Raw genomic sequence first — 20398 nt, 5'->3', positions numbered from 1 at the left:
CTTGTATCTGTTCCTAGAAAAATGGTTAGAAGCCCATGACTGGAGCTCATAGACCCTAGCAGGAGAATCTACTGCTGCTTCTGCTAAAGGGTCACACTGTCAAACTGAATCCTAGATACTTTATGTTTGCACCCATAGATCTGGGCTGCTCTCAACTTTATAGAGAAGTTTCATTTGTCAGTGGGTCGTGGCTATTGCAGATATTCCTAAGTGGTCAAAGTGAAGATTACAGGCAATTCTGAATGCTCTGTTTTGTGGAGGACATCCACCTCAACTTGCCACCATCCAAGGATCGGAGGACGTCACCAAAGGGCAGAGGGAAGGCAACAGTTGGTGTGCAGGAAAGGAAGCTGTGTGATGCTCACTTCTGCACATGGCATGCTGTTGTATTCACCAACTCACTGCAGCTCTGGTTACCTGCACAAGCCCTGCCCAACATCAAGCCGGTCAAAACTGCAGCATGGTGGGCACCTGAGGTCCCACCCTTAGCTGAGGAGCTACTGACCCCTGATAGCTCCTAGGAGAGGAAGACCCACTCTCCCTCATGGGTGGCAGCTGGCAGTTTGCTTATACTCTGGTTTGTGGTCACAAACTTATACACATCGTGGCAGTACTAACGAGGCTAGCAATAACGATAATTAATAAAAGACGTGAAGGTGGGAAGGCATGGGGTGAGGGGCATTGAGAAGAGCAGAAAGTAGAGGGAAGGTAGTGGTGTACACATATGTGTTGTACGAGGCATAAAACTTTCAAAGAGTAAAACTATTGCTTCAAAATAAATGGAGAACATTAAAAAGGACTAATTTCTAGTTAAGTAATTTATGCACCAGTTCATATTTGCCAAGAAAGCATAGCTAAATACGAGTATGAATTTATATACACTAATGAACAAAACAATTGCCTTATCAAGAATTATTATTATTTATAGTACATCATATTATTACAATGATATAATATTATCATATATTTTACATATGTCAAGTAACGTTGAGTTAAACATACCTAGATGGACATTTAAGCAATTCTATGTAAAGAGGGTTCCTTTGGGGCCTTATTAACATAAATAATCATGTAATTTTATGCCATAAAAGTTTTAAGTATGTCACAGAATATTTAAATTTTCTTCATGTTTAGACCTAACCATACTTGAAACTATTACAAAAACAGTCATCCCGAAGGTGTACATTTTTTTTATTGTAAGCTGGTACGTATACAAAGTGATTCTGTTCACAGATATGAATTGCAAACATCCAATGACTGTAAATCTGAACATCTGAAGATGTGACTCCACATCCGGTTCGAACCGCAAATGCCACTAAGATGTGCGATTCGATTACAGGGCAAACCCTACAGAGCCTGGCAGACTCTGGAGAGCATTTCAGTTACCAAGCTGCAAATTCCCTTGGAGGACACTGGGGGGAGCTGATGAACACACGTTACACCATCAACTCCGTCTTCCCCTCCCTCTGACTTAGTGGAATTCAGAAGATAACAAAAACATAAAAGCAAAAACGCAAAAAATGCAATCTTTAATTTTGCCCCACAGAATTTCGCATTTGGAAAAGTGCGAACTGAGTTACTTCTGACGAGCCGAATAAGAAGAAAATATGGATTATGCAATGTGAACGTGAAAGAGAATTTTCCCACATGCAAACTGGGGACAGTCTTCAGTCCTGTTTTCGTGCTGACAGACACGGGTGAGGAAGGAAACTGTCTTTTCGAGTTTTGTTTGTTTCCTGATCCTCTGATAAAATAACACCCTGCCTGCTTGGAAATTTAGTTTTTGATGATTTGTGCTACAGCTAAAATTCACCAATAAACAAAACAAACACATCTCCTCTGTTTCTACACTATGTTCTCAACTTTGCTGGCTTAATCGTTTTACAACGCAGCTCGTCGAAGAGGATTTTATTTTGGGGAAAACAAGAAGATTACACTGAGTTTCAAAGCAAAAGAATCCATGGAAACCAAGCACAAATTTATTGATTTTTCCAAGTCAAAAAAAAAAAAAAAAAAAAAAAAAAAGGAAAAGAAACAAAAGAAAACACACACACACACACACACACACACACACACACCACCACCACCACCACCACCACCACCACCACCACCACCACCACCACCACCACCATGGCATCTGAATTTAGGTATGCTGATGAAAGCATGTAACATCACACTTTCATGACATGGTAAGTCCTTTATTGTCTGCCATGTCGGATGTCTCACATCACTGCTTTTCTTTGGTAGAGGAAAAAAAAAAAAACCCAGAAAACAAAAAGGGCTGAACTATTGTAGTCACCTGTAGCACTGAACGCCCATTGGGTAGTGGTCACAGGTGCAGATGGGGTGGAAATCTCACTACACAATGTAAGTAAGGGTGGAGTGCGTGAGTGAATATTGCTCAATGTGTTGCATTTAGCTTGCCCACTAAAATGAAGCAGAATTTGAAATGGGAAGAGAACAGCAACGCGACAGGGAAGAAGTCACAACTTCTTAATGGGAAAAGCCTGCCACGGCAAGGTCTCCTTGGAAGTGTAAATTGAAAGCAGAAAGTCAGCGTGTGGCCTTGGGAGGAGACTGGACAAAGCATCCTGATATCAGCCCAAGGACAGCTTTCTCGAGCCTGACAGGTCATAACCAGTCTAGAAACTCATCCCCTCCATGGGCCCTCAGCATATACTTAGGAAATTATTTTTAAACGCCACTTATTTTAGTCTTCTTTGGTCTCAAATCAGTTGTTTTGTTTTAGTGAATTTTTATGGCTGTTGACACTGTAAACCTAAAAAGTCTCTGAAAACAATGACCCCGCGTTTTTGTTCTGTGTTGTGGTTAAGACTGAGCTGTCAAAAATGATGAGAACTCAACTGTCTGTACTGAGGGTATAGTGCAACCTCAGAGTATCCGCTTAGGTAGAATCAGTATTGTTCTGCTCAAACTTCAGATAATGCTTGCTACTTATTTAAATAATTTTTTCATTAATACGATTTGGAAGACTAGACATAAATTATATGGTAAGTCTTCATCTCATCCATGAAAAGCTTCTGAAAAACCTAATTCTTTGCACACTTTGCACACTTACCTGGTATTTCTCCTGCAGACTTGACTCCGTCATTTGTGCCCGAGTCAAATCTCTCTCAAATTGTTCGATCCAGACTTTGGTTTCCTTCAAAACTACCCTGTCTTCTCTCTGGAAGCCAGGAAACATTGAACTGTTATTAATAACGGTGAAGTTATTCGCTGATACACACCAAGCATTTCTGAAAACGTTCTTCTCCTCTGCCTTCATCTTTCTGCACTATATGAAACAAAACTGATTCTGGATAAAATGTCTTTTAGAGTGCTAAAATTATCTTCCTTCCCTTCCCCCCTCAACACTAAGGGAAAGTTAGTGTTGATTTAAGTCGGAGTACTAACTTATTAAAGAGGAAAATGTGCTCAAAACAGAACACCATGCTTCCAAAATATACCCAGAAAAAGTGGTATCTGTAACAGAGACGTAAGTCTGAGGGTTGCTTCCCAAAACACAGCCAGGGAGCTACTAGGGATGGGGTGGATTTTGGTTGTCAAGGACTCATCACAATAACATTAGACAGATCACACCTATAATATACTGTCAACTATACTCACTATGCACACAGGAAACGCACTTAGACTCTTCAGTATTATTTCCTACTGTGTCTGCATCTCATGCTAAGCACCATCGTACCAAGCAGTTAAATGCATCCCCTTCATTTCTCTCTAACACAAAGGCACGTTTATATTTTAAGACATGTTCATATAGGCAAAAATCGATGCTCTATGGATCAGGAAATAAAACTAATTTCATATTGGACATAATATTAGTTACTTCTAGCTTTCTATTTCCATGTTGGCATAAGTCGATTGCATTGATAGATATTTATGCCCAGGGCCTAGAATTCACATAAAGAAATACGAAGAGGTTAAAAGATAGGCTAAGCACTTAACAACTTGAACAGGGATATTCACTGTACAAAAACTTTTGAGAATTTACTGCATATATGGACTTTGCTGAGCCACATGACCCAGTATTGGGCCAAAGAGATGTCGTCAGACTGGGGACACACTGGATCTTGACCTTTTCCACTGGGTTTTCTGCCTCATATTTTAAGATGTCAAAATAGTCATTTTGCTTGGTTTCTACCTTTGTTTGTCAAATTCAGAAAAGTCAGCATAATCATTACAACTCTATTAGTGTTGTTAACTATATTACTTGATACCATATTATAATTAGAAATTAGTGGGCTTAGGTTGACAATAATATTTAGCCACATAGACACATATTATTTGTTATGCTAGGGAGCAAAGGAATTTGCATGGTGGGGAATTAACATATTTTTAACATAAATTAACATGCTAAATGGAAGGTGAGCATGAAGAAGACACATGCAAAGGAATGATGCAGAGAAGCTAAGGAGTGAAGAATATTTGATACACTCACTCAAAGACTCCTTAAATCTTACCTTAAAATTTTGTATAAAATTTGCAAAAGATGGGAAAACTGGAAATAATTCCTAACAATACGAAAATATACAGACACATAGTATAAATCAGGAGCAAAATTATGGAGAAAAAGATGAAAATCATTGGAAAGGCATCTGTCTATTGGTAGCTAGTAAGTCAAGACATATGACATAAGAAAATGTTTACACAGCTTCCAGCAAGTCACCGAAATAAGCTGGTCATTGGTGTTTTTATTTGAACTTGAAATAGTCATGTGTGGCAAGACATATAATTTGGAAACATGCTTTGAAATAATTTCAAACATTTTATGTGAAACATGCGAGGAAAGATCATATAGAGTCATTCTTCTCCTGTAAATACATGGACAGAATATGCATCTCTCTATGAGTACCACAGTTAAGACTGACTGTGCTAAGCTTGGTCAATAATATCGTAAGGGAAAAAAGTAATTGAAAGGAGCCAGCTGGCCTATTTTGTTCATTTATGACTTAGTACAAATTACCCAAGGGATATCCTAAGTGAAAAATGTCTTCACTGGTTTTATTGGTTGAAGAATGGCACGGTAAATGTATACTTTCGGTAAGAATATTTACATATGTGTGTGTACATTGTGTATACATGCGAGTATATGCATGTATTTATATTTTACTTATTTTGCACATGTGTAAGGATTAAGTAGGGAGGGCATGCTTCCACAGCAGGGATATGGAGGTCAGAGGATAACTTGCAGGAGCCAGTTCTCTCCTTCCACATGTGGGCCCAGGGACTTGAGCACCTGTTGTCAGGCTTGGTAGCATGCTTCTTTACCCTCTGTGCAAACCACTGGCCCAAGAATCCATATTTCAAATGCAATCATAAAATATTTCATTAAAATTGAGTCACAGGGGTGCTACAGAGATCAAATACATCAAAGTAATCTGACACTATTTTTAAGTTAACGAAGAAATTTACTAAGACCCAAGTAAACAGATGCAGAAGGCTCTGAAGGGATGCATATGTCACCCTAATAGAGACACCAGTAACATATGCAAAGTTCATTCATACCGTTATGTACCATTAATGCCATCGACAAACCAAGCTCTAAGATATATTTTAATTATTAAAATATTCAGCTTCAGGTACTTCTTTCCTATATGTAAAATCTCACACCAAAACATCTTAAAATTAATTTTAAGATGATCAGGAAAACGTCATCCAAGTCTTCCTATTAGGGAAAGGATGGAGGAAATATTTTTTTAAATCATCAAAATTTATTTCCTACATTGAGGCCTCTTTTTTTTTGTGAAATGTACTAAACAGTGTATCTCCTCTGTGTATGTGAGTCCTGTGTGTGTGTGTGTGTGTGTGTGTGTATAAATCCTATGTGTGCATGGGTCCTTGGTGTGTGTGTGTGTCCTCTGTATGTATGCCCTGTTTGTTTGTCCCCAGTGTCTGTGTGTCCTTTGCGATTTCTGTGTTGATGTCCTATGTACATGTCCTGTGTGTGTGTGTGTGTGTGTGTGTGAGTGTGTGTTTTCTCATCTAGAATGATTTTCGCCTTGAATTCTAGCTCACGGCATCCTCTTTTGTTCATCAAATGTCTCCAGTCCAGAGTTATTTGTCTGAAAAGACAATTCGTATCAGATACATTCCCACAGTAGAACCTGAAAACTCAGTTCACTCATAAATCCCCCCTTGGGGAGCATATACACATTTCCAATATGGAGGCAAGCTGGAAACCTGTGTGGTGTGTGGATGACTCCAGCACTTAAGTAAAATATCTCACCCACACAGCAACCTGCAAGTCCGGGGTTACCATCAAACCTAACAGGCCTGATTGACCACACCTTGGTATGACTCCACACTGGCAAGAGCTGGGGCTTCTCTTGAGTCTGCTTCTCGGTGACATTCACTCTATAATCGTGACAAACTACTCTAGTGGTCAGTCTCTCTCTGGATGCCAGAAAGAACAAGAATGAAAAATTTCCTGAACTATAGTTCTAGGCATCCCAGTTCTACCAACCACTCACTCCAGTAACTCTGCCCAGGAGCACCTTCAAGCAAGGGTCTCCTTTTTCCTGAGTCACTGGCTCATCCTGTTGACACAATTCCTGTTGTTCTTGTGGACTTGCCTTCTGCTCCCCGACTCTCCTTCTTGGGCCTGTTTTAACGTTTGTATTATTTACCCCTGTGAAAGTATTTGCTTTTGCATACATTTTCTTTCTATTCTCAAACAGCTCCAAAATTCCAACTGAGATCAGGACAACAGAGTGTCTTAGAAACTCACTCATCATGTGCCCTGGGTTATTTAACCTTAAAATAAAATTTAAACTTTGCAGTGGCAAATCCGTGTGTTACAATTTAAAAGAATGCAATAGAAGTTTCAAGTATGAGAACATTGTGTCCATCGCTGTCACATCCTAGGAAATGAGGCATCTGGTGTACTGAGTGGAAAGCAAAATAGGACAGGCACTCTACACTGACTGAAGCTTGAACAAGGTTTCAGACATCATTGACAATTTAAAATTCAAATGAGACTAGGAATTCCACTCCAAAGAAATAATCTTATAAGAAAATTTCAGCCTGTTATTCGTCATAAATAACTGGAAATTTACAGTGTCTAGGTTTATACAAATAAATTATTATCCATGCATGCAGTGGCCTATGCAATGTTTCATATTAATGCAAAAATAACTAAAGCTGTAATGAGTGCTATTATCTTTTTTAAAATACTGTGAGTCTACATATACATAAATATGTTAGGACGTAACACCAACATATGACTTTAGTTTGCATTTCCCAGAACACATTCTATCTAGAAGGTCAAATACAGGTCATTTTCTTTTCTATTCCATTTTCAATATTATGACAGTGAAATGCCGTCTAATCCACTGGAAAATCTAATTGCAGTGAGTAATTAGAACTTGTGAACATTATGCCTGACTTCCTGTGTTTTCTGTAAACAGATATATAAACTTTGAAATTCTGAATTAAAATTCTGCAGATCCAGTACAACGAGGAGCCTCCAGACTGCACAATTGATGCAATATATTAAAGCCCTCAACTGCTGACACACCTTAACTTCAATTTAACTATAACATTTATTACTGGCAATGTTCTGTCTGGAATACCTCTCATATGAACCAGATAAATCTTTGCTAATCCCATCCTAACCTATCTGCTCGTAAGTATTCCTTACTCGGTTGTAATTAAATTTGCATATTAAGATTCAGTCCAATTAACCTCTTACAAACAGGATGCATGTATAAACATGTTCTCATCGTGGAGTGACGATCAGTTCAGAGATAACAAATACTTACCTCAGTCTCTTGCCCATCGCAGCCTGCATCGTAGGTATCAGGATACTGAGTCAGAAACTGGGCTACATAGGTCATAATAGACTTCTCATCTGGCCTGTCCACATCAACATCTGTAAAAGAACACTCAATTATGAGTTAATTCATTCCTTAGGTGTTTATCCATGTGAGTTTTGAAATGGAGCTGCTGCCCCACCCCCAAGACTCCCATCCTGAACCAGGAAGAAAACTGAATGACTCATAGGAACAGTTTAGTCTGAACGATACTTGTTGTAAATTTTATCGCATGGAAAAGTGACATTTTTTGAGAGAGAGTTTTGGGGAAAGGAGCGCATGTCCCTTGTAGATCATTTCAAGGACAATTAGTCATTCATGGAAGATGCTGCATGATTACACAGGTGTCCTGCCAGTTAATAAAAATACAATAACATGTCAAGCTGTGAATCCAAGTGAGTGTATGGGATGAAAATGCCCACATGTGTAATGCCAGTGACTGCTCGCATAGCCATAAATGTTACCAGTCATAAATACCGTGACATGATGAATTTTACTGTATCTGACTCCTCAGAAAACTTCCCTGGGGACATTCCAAATTTCAAATTAGACAAACACTCTTTGAGAGACTGTCTTAAAGCTCCTCAATCAACATGATGGTTGAAGCCACTGATATATATGCAAAATCAGCAAAAGTCAGGCAAAATAACGTGTACATATTCAGTAATTATACATGGGGTCGAGCTACATACATCACTCAAATGTAAATAAGTTAGGGTCAAAGACGGCACCCCCTTTGCAAAGCAATGTATACAGCCAGAAGCAAACAAAACAAACCCAAAAAGCCACAATCAAATACGAAACAAACTCATTACTCTATAAAGGTCCCTTTGGACTTGAGATATCATTTCTAGAGACTGTTGATGTAGGATTTATAAAGTGAGATGATTCCCATGACTTAAAAAGGGAATGAAAGATCTGGAATTTCTGGGGTGACTTAAATGTCACCTGATGTTGAGGATACAATGTGAAGAGGGAGAAAAATTGCTTCAAGAAATGTAAAAAAGGAAAGAAAAGCTATATTTAATGTATGACATATGTTATGATTTAATGTACTTTGTTAATTCTGTACTAACATGTAATCTGTAATTTAGTAATACCAAATATAGCCTATTCATTATATAACTATATATAAATATATTATGCAAATGAACATACATATTTCTAAAAATAACTACTATAATAGGTATTGTTTTATTTTAATCTATCTCCCTAAAAGTTATACATTAAAATTGGCTAAATGGATTTTCAAAAAGGTTTGCATTAGGAAAATAGCACGCTTGTGTGTTATTTGATACAAGTGAGGGTCATCTGGGAAGTGGCAATTTAAACTGGAAAAAGAAATGCTTCTGTCAGATTGCCCTGTGGGCAGTTCTGTGAGGCATTTTTTAGATAAATTATTGATGTGGGAGGGCCCTGCTCACTGTGGACAGTGTCACCCTTGGGCGGGTGACCTTGGGTATGTAAGAAAGCAGACTGAGCAAGGCATGGAAAAACAAGCTAGTAAGCAGCATCCTCCATGATCTCTGCTTTAGTTCCTGCGTCTAGATTCCTGCCTCGAGCTTCTGCTCTGAGTTCCTATTCCTGACGGACCATGAGCTGTAAGATGGCATAACCTTTCCCTCTCAAGTTGCCTTTCCTTCATACTTATTGCAGTAATAGAGAGCAAACGAGGACACACCATTCTAGTTTCGTCTTTTAATTAATAGACAAGGTCTCACTACACAACTTCGGCTGGCTTGGAACTCCCGATGTAGACCAGGCTGGCTTTGAACTCACAGAGACCCACCTGCATCTGCTTCTCAAGGGTTGTTATTAAAGGTGCATCCCCACACCAGGCTTGGTCTCAGGTTCTGATAAAAAAAGTTCTATGTTAGGGGATCACAAAGATTTTTATTCTGCACTAGGAAAACTTGGCTTTTAAAAATAGATGTATTAAGTGTCTGTGCCTGAGTATATGCATGTGTAGGTGATCTCTGGAACTGGAGTTACAGGCTGTTGTGGGCCACCATGCGGGCACTGGGAACTAAACCCAGGCCCTCTGTGAGAGCAGCAAGTGCCTTTAACAATGGAGTTGTGACTCTGGCTCCAAATTTTGTCTCTTTTTCGTCCTACAAATTTGATGGCTGAAATGTGTACAGTTTTCCACTTGACTTTCTTGTGGGAAAAAAAAAAATGAGGCCAAGCTCTTGCCAGAGCTTGTGCTTCTAGTACACACTGGGCCAAAGCAGGACCCTTACTCAGCCTGGATTTTCACAGGCCTCTCCTCTGAGGGAACCCACACAGGTCTATGTGAGTTTTTCTTAGAAATGCAAGGAAATACTCTTTGTTGTAGAGGTATGGGAGCTCGTTCTAAAATCTCATTTTTAGCAAGTTTGATTTCGCTGTATGTTTACACTTATACATAATTAATGTACACATTACTAATTAAAGTAGAAATTCCATAATTATCAAGCCAAATGAAAACAAAAATGATCTGTAGCAGTTGGCTAACCTGCTCTGCCATTTTTATTTCACCGTAATAAACAGCTTAGTCTTCTATTAGCACTTGATGAAGGTAGCAGAATTGTCTTTGAGGGCTTGGAAGAGCCATCCCTATTTCTAAAATATCTGCACGTTTCCAGCCTTTTCAGTAACAACCAGGATAAGTATTAGTCACCGCCCCCCCCCCCAGCTTTGCTGATTGACAGCCAAACACTGGGTGTTTAAGCACAGCATTCCTAGGTACCACCCTACCCCTTCTCTAAATGTGTGGGTTTTTTTTCTTTTCTGGTCTTCTATTTATTTCATATTTTTGGGGGGTGTTTACAGATAATTCTTTTAACCTGTCACAGCCCCCCTCCCCCATACATATACCATGAAAAACTTTCAGCAGAATGTCTTTTCTTAAATTAATTTTTGGGGAATTTCATACAATATATTTGGCCGTATTTACCCCCAATTCCTCCCAGATCCACTCCTACCTACCTTCTCTCAAACTTTATGACCCTTAAAAAAAATCTATCAAATTCAGTTTGTATTGCCCACAAATTCCCGGGTGTAGAGCTCTCTACCGGAGCATCATTGACCTACCAGGAGCCCCACCCTTAAAGAAAAGTGACTCTCCCTTCCCCAGAGGCCATCAGCTGTCCTTAGCTCCTCAGTTACGGATACACGAATGAGCTCCATTCCACTCTGTTCTGGAATGTTGACTAATTTGATGTTACCCAAAGCTGCTGTGGACTCATGAGTGTGGTTATACTAGAAGACAAGTTCTTCCCAGTGCCCGACTCCTACAAGATTTCTGCCATCTCTTCTGCATGTTCCCTTAGTCTTGAGGACGTAGAGAGGATACAGATGTTCCGTTTGTGATTGGGTATCCCATTGACGTCCATTCTCGACACTGTGATCAGAGGTGTGCTTCTGCATTAACCCCTTCCAGTGTTCAAGGAAACTTTGATGATGTCTGAGGGGTGCACTGATCTTTGGGTGGCAGAATATAGATTTAGAGCCATCAAAGGGGTATTTTAAGTTCTGTGCACCAGGCTGATTGGCCAATGGCAAAGAGCTATCTGGAACATTGGCATCATAATCTATTTCCCCCCAACAGGTAGCAGACACACAGCACAGGAAATTATTATTCCATCATGCCCTCTCCAGGTTCACGTGTCTCAGAAGCCATGCAATGCGTGTGTCGGGTACATGTAAATACGCATTGGCCTACACATATGAGCCGAGGGTCGGTCCGCGTACCTTCGGGATCAAGTAGCCTGGGTATGCCCAGTTGTGTCTCAGCGATAGTGAAGGCGTCCTCCAGGTTCTCCCTGTTAGATCTACTTTTCACCTTCTCCAGGTCCACCAGCTCAGGCCGGATGGCGTGGATGACTGAATGAAAGGCCAGCCCGGTTCTCCAACTCTTCCCGAAGTCTTTCACCTCTATCCCGATCTGCCTGAGTGTGCCAAACATAGAAAACAATGTCACGTTCTAAATGGATAGCTGTGCCTTTCTTTAAGGTTTTGAATAGCCCATTCTTTTATCTTAACAAAGATGTAATGTGTCAATCAAAGATTTAGTGTATCAGTCACAATTTTAAAGGGTATTGAGATGAACACATTTTAATTATATAGTTTTCCTTTCGTCTTTTATTTTCTTCTTTTCTTAATTCATTTTGAGAGAGCCCTACTGTGTAGTTGAGTTTGGCCCTCCTGCCTCACACTTCTGGAAGTCTGGGTGAGAGGTGACTACTACCATGCAGGACTGAAAAACATGATGGTTTTTCCAATTATTTGTAAAACTTGTGAAAAACTTGAAGGGCTAAATTACCTTACACCCTAAGAGACATTTTCCATTTACTTTTGTGTACCACTTTAAGTGTGAAGACAAGGATCATAATTAGACCAGTGATGACTGGCTGGAGTCCCACACAAGCTGATTTTAGGAATAGCATCACTCATAGGCTGAAGTGGGGATGGAATGTAAAATCGTCACTCTGTGTCAGGTAGGAAGCCGGAAAGCACAGGCTGAGATGGCATCCAAGGCAACTTATGCAAAACCCATTGGCAGTTGGTCAGCATATTAATACCACCTGTCCTTCAAGAACTTTCATAGCAGAGAGGAGCCACTTCTCACCCCTCTTTAGCTCATGAAGGCACCCAAGAAATGAACCTCAGTAATGCACTGATGGGTAGAGACATCTCATGCCCTCGATTTCATATATATATTTAAAGACAAGGAAAATAACACTGTCATTGATATTAGTGTAGGAACAACCTGGAGGTATCACCATAGCCACACTATGCCAGCGTCCATCATGCCAGATCATGATGAGCACAGACATGAGATCACCAGTCTGTCTAGGCCGTGAGTGTTCCATGCCCAGTAATTGCAACAGATGTGGGGAACCCGAAGCAGTTGCAATGAAGTAACGTATAAGCAATGTGGGAGGGCCCCAAAATTTCATTCGTTTCTCTAAAGAAAAACGAAACTCTGCTTTTGGAACTATTTCTGATGACTTCTTGAGTCCTAGACTCCCAAATTAGTAAATCATCAGCACACTTTAAACCTAATCAAAACCACATACGTTACTAACATTAATCACATATTCTCTGTTCATCTTCTCCCCACTGAACTTTGTTCTTTGAACGTTACAAAAAAAAAAAAAAAGAACTCACTATATTTAGTGCCTCAATATTTCATAATAAGGTCTCGTTTATAACTATTTTCCAGAAGCACATAAATGGATTCATACTGAACTTATGCAAGCAAACCTGAGAGAAAATGAATTAGTCTTTCATGTCATCGGGGAAGAACAAACTAAAATACAATTTTTTTTTTATGTAAAGATACTTGTCCCAAGTGCCAGCAAATCACAAAACAGGCTGATCAGCTGAAATCCCATCAACACTCCTAAAACAAAGCTCCTGCAACTACTAAACTCATATCCACTTTAATAAAAATGTGGACCTCTGTAAATTTAGGCTGCATGCAAGAACACTAGTGTGGACACAGGAGTCCACGCTGCGGGTAAAGATCAGAGTGGAAAGATAAAAGTGTCTGGAAAGTTTCAGGAAATGTAAACTTCTCCCCCAGGACCCCACACTGACGTTAAGTAGAACTCAGTGGCCTGATGAAGACATAATCAAATATGAACTTCTTACAATCTTCCAAATGAGAGCAGAGATTCACAGCAATGGCCTGGTTAGAGTTGGCTTTTATGCTATGAATTAAAGGTGGGTGATTAATCAATCTTACTAATCAGGCTTAATCACATACATGAAGAATTAATTGTATTTCAGAGTTTTCCTGGAGCATTAGTGGTGCTTGTATGCCTACATTCTTATTATTCTTATTATTACTCTCTGCATGCATCCCCGTGAACACATGGAGGTCAGAGGACAATTTGGAGCAGATCTTGCCTTCCTATCTATCCTCCTGGGATCTAACTCAGGTCGCCAGGCTCACAAAACAATTTATTCCACTGGCTGAGCCATCTGGTCAGCACCTGTGTTTCTAGTTTAATTAGAGGACAGTAAAGCAAAGGCTGAAGAAGATGCTCACACAAGTATCCCCTCAAATCCCACGCCCATGAGAAGTGACGGAAGCATTAGATTGGCATCCAGGCCTTTACAGGGTCTCAGGTTAAGCAAACGGTTGGCACTTACTTGCCTGCTGTGTGTTGGACCCACTTCAGCAGCGTCTTCTTGGCGTTTCCTTGGATCTTGGCGGTCACCTTGCGTTTGCTCGGTGGGCTGGCGGTCTCGGTGCTGACCATGCTGTCCACAGAGGAAGCGCTGCTGGACAGAGACTGTAGCTGCGGTAGGTTGCTGGTCAGCTCTTCGATCTGCGTGTATGAGCAAGCAGCAAACGGTGAAGAGGTGAAGATGGGTTTTCACTCCTCTTTGCTCAGAGTTTACTGAACCCAGGAGGAGCAGCCAGTGCTCTCCGCCACTGAGCCATCCCTCCAGCCCCTCTTCGTGTTTGTTGTACTTCATATTGCATTGCTGTGTGTGTCTTATACACAGACATGCAGCATAGCTGAGGGGATCAATTGATGGTACAGCCTGAGCTGTTTCCCGAGGGTTAGCAGACTTGTCCCCTGGGTGGTGGTGACGTTGAGAGGGACTGACATATCCAAAGGTAGATCCTTGAAGGAATCACTTGGGGAGCAGCATTGGGAGGGAGCTGGTGAGTCTTGGGATTACTTCTCATGGGTGCAAGCCTGACACCACCCTTGTCACCCTCCTTCCTGTCGGTCCCCTGCCATAACGCCACCCGCCATGACATGATGAAGCCAAGGAGCCCTTCCCAAAGCTGTCACTTGTCATTCAGACTTTCAGTTTCCACAACTGTGGCCTAAATGAACTTGTCTTCTTTATGCATTACAGAGCCTTGGTTATTTTGTTTTACCAACGGAAAAGGAATTGATGCAATTAATGAAATAGGACCTAGTGATGACTCTAGAGGCAAAGGCAAGTTAATTTCTCCCCGCCATGTTTAATAGAATACAGAACCATTCCCTGCCCAGGCAAAAAGTAAAGTAACATTGTCCTAAGCTCCTTGTGTATCCACATGTATTGCCACTGTGGGATGTCTATATTTCAGATGATTACCTCTGCTTTTCTTTGGGTGGGTGGGGGTTCACATATGACATAGTAATGTGGGAGAAACAGAATTTTTTCTCTTAAAACATGGATGTGGGGAGTCATGCCTCTACTGAGTTAATGATCAACTCAAGGATACACAAAAGAGAGCGTTATGAATCTGCCACCCCTGTTATATAATACCTGGAAATACAGGATAATGGTCCACATCAACCCAAGAACAATTGATGGGCGTCCATCAGCAATATCAGTAGCATTAATATTCACTAATTTTATCTGTTTAAAAAGAAAAAATGTGTGTTAGTAACTCACCAGACTATTGTGTCACATTTAACTACCCAGTAAGTACGGTGTTGTTAAATAACAACAGTATGTGGTCATGACTATGTAACAGCACACAAAAATAATAAGGCAACCCATAGAGACAGACGGGCACATACATGGGTTTATGAAAATTTCAGGGGCATTTGTTGCACATACAAACTGGAAATAACTTTAAAGTGGATCCCAAAATTTTCTCTTATTTACACTAAAAAACACAACATAACACCATGCAGAGAATTAATAACAAAAAAGCCAAACAAAAATACTCTTTATATTTAGACGTTAACTCAAACAACAACAAAAAGTCCATGGTAGACAGCATTAATAGAAGCATTTACTTTGATGCCTTTTTTGCCAAATAGCATAGCATTTTAGGTTTTCTTTTACCTATAAAAGTCAGCGGTTGAAAATTCTAAAACTTGTACTAACCGGTGATCCTCTGTACATGGACTGACATGGAAAACAAAAGAAAGGAGAAGATCACGTGCGTATGTAAACCAACTACAGCACTGTTAAGTTGTCCGTGGGAACAAAGGGTACATCGGTTAGAGCATGGCCAGGAGACAGGACTTCAAACAGAACAAGGGACAGCCAGGCAGCTTCAGAACAGAGACTTTTTAAGGTCCGAGGGGTAAAAATAGAGAGCTTTCAGAGCGGAGGTCAATCTTCTCATAATTGTTCCTAATTGTCCACTGGGATGCTCTTCAAACTATTAAAGGTTCTTAAGAAGGGCCAGGAACTTAGAGGGCCGGTGTCTGTGTCCGTACACACAAAGTAGGTAGGACTAAATTTGAGAGCGACAGCCTGCCAGGAGGGAAGTGTGACGATGACTAATGGACGCATGCATACTTACCTTCTGACCTAGGAGCCACATCTAGGGATCTACCTGGAAATGCACCTTCAGTGCCTCGTAAGAGTTTTTACTCACAGTTATAAACTGCACCGTTATTTCTATCTGAAAATTAATTAAGACTGAGGATGGTGTATACACAATAAGGAAATCTATATAAATGGATTTGGGGTGATTTCGTATATTTTTGTTTGTGAGCCTAGCCATTAGTGGCTGAGCCATCTCTCCAGACCAAGGGGTGATTTCTTCAATACACTTTTAAACAGAAAAGCCAAGTATACACCTACAGTATTCTACCTTCGTGGAAGAAAGGAGGCAGTGTACAAGAAGACACCATACTCCCGGGAAGAGATAAACAGAAAGGACGTCAGAAACCCAAGACTGGTTAGCTGCAGGCTGGGAAGAAGGGAGATGAAAACGGAAACACGGTGGGAGGTGCACTGAGGGTCTGCACTACTGTTAAACTTCGACTCGGGAAAAAACGGCGAGGACTAACTTCTCCCACTAACCCAGGGACCAAAGGCAGCCGGTGGTGTGTGCGCACGTGTGGTGCAAAATGAATACAAACAGTAACAAATGAGCAGGAGTCTTTTACATCTAGAAAATGTAAATACAATTCAGCAGACCTGGAAGAATAGGGCTAACCTAGGCCAAAAGGACAATAGGGTTTGTTTTTTTTTTTTTTTTTTTTTTTTTTTTTGATTAATACAAACCGTAATGTTAAAACACAGAAAGACCAGATACCCCTCTCTAGTTGCTCAGGGTAGTCTTGCTGGTTCGTGGATTAGCGGCTCTAAAACTGTTATGCATTTAGATTAGAGTTGACAGGAGAGAATGCATTGTTGATGAAATCTAGGTTTCTCTCATTATCAGAGAAAGCTGAAACAAATGGGCAATAAATGGGCAGAGGACACAGTTTGGTGCTGGCCTGAGATCGGCGTGAACTAGTAGGTTTCATACACACAGATACACATACAAGCACACAAAGACATGCAGACACAGAGAAAGACACACATACATACATAGGAGTGTGTGTGAGTGTGTGAGAGAGAGACAGAGAGACAGCGCATACATACATAGGAGTGTGAGAGACAGAGAGACAGCGCATACATACATAGGAGTGTGTGTGAGTGTGTGAGAGAGAGAGACAGCGCATACATACATAGGAGTGTGTGTGAGTGTGTGTGAGAGAGAGACAGCGCATACATACATAGGAGTGTGTGTGAGTGTGTGTGAGAGAGACAGAGGGGTAGGGAGAGGAAGATTATGCCTCATGCTTTCCTCTTTCCACTTCTGCACGTGAAACCACGCCCAAAGGGGTGTGGCCACTGTTACAGGTTCACAGGCAAGATGGCGCTAGCTACACATCATCAGAATGAAAACAGGAGAAACCTAGATTCATCTGCACGCGGTCCCGGGAATATTGTAGCGTTGCTTCCTTGGGATTCTTGCCAACAGTGTGGAAGAACAGTCTAATCGGAAGAACATGCCACATAAACCCAAGCTGGGAGTTTCTAAAACTAGCTAATGACCCAGAATTCAAAGTTTCAAAGGTCACAAAAGGCTAATAGTGCATGGAGGCCTGCTGTAGACAGAGAGACAATGAGAAGTACTTTGTGGCGTTGGAATGGATCCTGGGACAATGGTGCATGGACCACTCACTACCTATACTTTTGTTAATGCCAGGCTGGCTTAAAATTTCTTATTCTGGTAACAGTTCCATCATTAGGAATGTTCTTAACAATGAGGGAGTTGAGGGCAAATGTGGCTGTGAAGTCTCCGTTTTTTGCGGCTTTTCTGTAAATCTAAATTACTTTACTTGCATGTCTATGTTGTACGGGCAGCGTGTCGTGGCGGGCCCACAACCAACAGTGTGACTGCCAATATACTCAGGCTTTCCTCTTTCAGGGTTTTCAGTCTGTTCCTTACCTTCCTTCCTTCAAGGAACTTGAGTGCTGTTCCGATGTTAGCCACAGCATGGATGCGCTTCACCCGGCGTCCTTGCTCGCAAGGCTGGGGAAAGAAGGGCATCGCCATAACAACAATTATGCTCACTGAAAGGTTTCAAATTTCACTCAAATATATATTGAAGAAGCCTGAAGGGCAGCCATCACGATCCACCTCAGGGAGGTGGGCAATGTGTAAAGGCATGCTATCCCAGCAGCACTTGGGAGACACGCGATCCTCAATAGAGGTTCAATCTCAGAAGATCTGTAGTGTGTTTTCCTTACTGATTTCCAAGAACTGAAGTTCAACAAATTCTTATGCTGTCTCTTTAGACAGCCACTCATGTGTGGCAAGGAATACTTACATGAAAAGTACTTTTTGTCACTCACCCCCCCCCCCCTTTTCTGCAGCTATGAGGACATGCAAGGACATTGACCACTACTGGCTATCTTTCTTGACCAACCTGAACGACCAAAAAGTTTGAAGCAAATGAACCAAGAGTAAAACTCGGATTATGAGAATCAAAATGCTTATTTTGTTTTTTTTTTTATTTGCAAGTGTCTGTTCCACATGGTTTAGGTTTACATGATGAAATTCACCATGCCTGTTGTCTGCCACATTTAGCAAGAAAATCCAAAGAAATTTCAATAAGATAAATGCTCTGAGCCTCTTTTTGTGTACTGGGACCACCAGTGTTAATGAGGTGAAGTAGCTTCATTCAAGGCTCTCATCAGGTAATGTGCCCTCTTCTCCATGAGCCCAGAGCTCTAAACAACATCCCACGAAGTTCAAAACCAAGCGTTGTTGTTCCACTAGGTGATAATTTTAGACTACAATGTTTAAATATTTAAATAAAAGATATTTTCATGGTTTTTTGGTGTTGTTCTTTCCTAACAACTTATATATATATATATATATGTGTGTGTGTGTGTGTGTGTGTGTGTGTGTGTGTGTGTGTGTGTCTATATATATGTGTGTGTATATATATGTATATATATATACACACACAAACACACATGTATATATACATATATATTCATATGTATGTATGTATGTACTGTCCCCTTACGGCTCTATGCATAGAACACTGGTTCAATGTATTTCATTAACTATGATTTACCATGACAAAGGCATCTGCAAATCCACAACTAAGATAGCTAAGACTCAAGAATACCAAGACCATCCCACCCATAATCTTACTCCCTGTCTTCCCACACCCTTGGCAACCATTTTAAACCCAGCCCGACACTTGCCTTTCTTTATAGATTTAATTCATTTATATGCAGTCCTAAAAGTATTTTAAGCCAGGCACAACAGCTCACATCTGTCATCCTAGCTCCCAGTTGCCTAACACAGGAGGATTGCCATGAATTCAAGGCCAGCCTAGGCTAAAGACAAAGAGCACATGTTAAGAAAAAGAAGAACACTAAAATGATTTGAGCCATTGTCTCTATTTAAAGGGTATCTATCTTCACAGTCGTCCCTTGAGGCTTCCTACATACCATTTCATTGACAATATTCACCGGAACTGTTTTCTTATAGGATCCCCATTCATAGTCAGCCACCAACACATGGGTCTTGTGTATACTCTTCTGAGAGAAGCTGGATCATTTCCAGGACTCTGCTGGCTAATAAATCTCATATTTCCCAGCTTTTGTACAAGCACACTTTCTCTCGGGCATACTGCCCTTAGAATTGCTGAGTCAGGGGCAAGCAATACAATGTTCAAAGTTTAATGCCTCATTTTCCCAGAGGGCAGTGCTCTGCTCTGCTCACTTTCACAAGAGTAGCAAAATGCGTGGTGTGTGAAAATTCCCTTCACTTAACTTGATTGAAATTAAATCAACATATAATATAAACACAAAATAATAAAGTGACAAAATAATTTGCTTACCTGCCTGAGACAGACACAAGTTATTCTGCAAGAGGCTCAGAAGAGGGTGGGGCAGGGTTATATAAAGTGTGTTTACTAAACAGTAAGATAGCAATGACTCAAAGGGAAACATGGACAGGAGACGTGGAAAGGAATTTATGACAAAAGAAATCCAAAGGTCACAGGGAGAGATGTTTATGCCAATGCTGGCTGGTCAGGGTTATGCAGATGAGCACTGGAACAGGAACAGAACATAGTCTGATTTAAAAAAAAAAAAAAAAAAATGGAAAAACCATCTGTGAAATCAAGTGTTCAAGGGAACTTAGACCAACTAAATAACTGTTTTATCATCTTAACTCATGTTTGTACCTGTTTTATTTATTTATTTATTTGACAATAATGGATCCAAGCTAGTGGCTAGTCTCACTACTAGGCTGATGTCATCCATACTTCACTCATCTGTGTTTCTCTAGAGGTAGTGTCATATTCAGA

General features: G+C 40.6%; 1 protein-coding gene across 1 annotated transcript in view; it reads right to left on the bottom strand.

Annotated features, from left to right (window-relative positions):
* Nucleotides 1–20398, bottom strand: part of Syne1 (spectrin repeat containing nuclear envelope protein 1) — a 419055-nt gene that overhangs the window by 318454 nt on the left and 80203 nt on the right. Inside the window, exons 4-11 of the mRNA XM_051205995.1 lie at nucleotides 18016–18099; nucleotides 15666–15686; nucleotides 15096–15188; nucleotides 13974–14152; nucleotides 11565–11761; nucleotides 7782–7891; nucleotides 4482–4532; nucleotides 3080–3187 (exon numbers count right to left, since the gene is read on the bottom strand). Of these exons, the coding sequence (XP_051061952.1) occupies nucleotides 3080–3187; nucleotides 4482–4532; nucleotides 7782–7891; nucleotides 11565–11761; nucleotides 13974–14152; nucleotides 15096–15188; nucleotides 15666–15686; nucleotides 18016–18099 (843 nt within the window). The remainder of the gene's footprint in view (nucleotides 1–3079; nucleotides 3188–4481; nucleotides 4533–7781; nucleotides 7892–11564; nucleotides 11762–13973; nucleotides 14153–15095; nucleotides 15189–15665; nucleotides 15687–18015; nucleotides 18100–20398) is intronic.

The sequence above is a fragment of the Phodopus roborovskii genome, unplaced genomic scaffold (genome assembly GCF_943737965.1).
Source record: "Phodopus roborovskii unplaced genomic scaffold, PHOROB, whole genome shotgun sequence".
NCBI lineage: Eukaryota > Metazoa > Chordata > Mammalia > Rodentia > Cricetidae > Phodopus > Phodopus roborovskii.
Note: the sequence above shows the minus strand (reverse complement) of the source record. Positions and strands in the feature narration are given on the sequence as shown.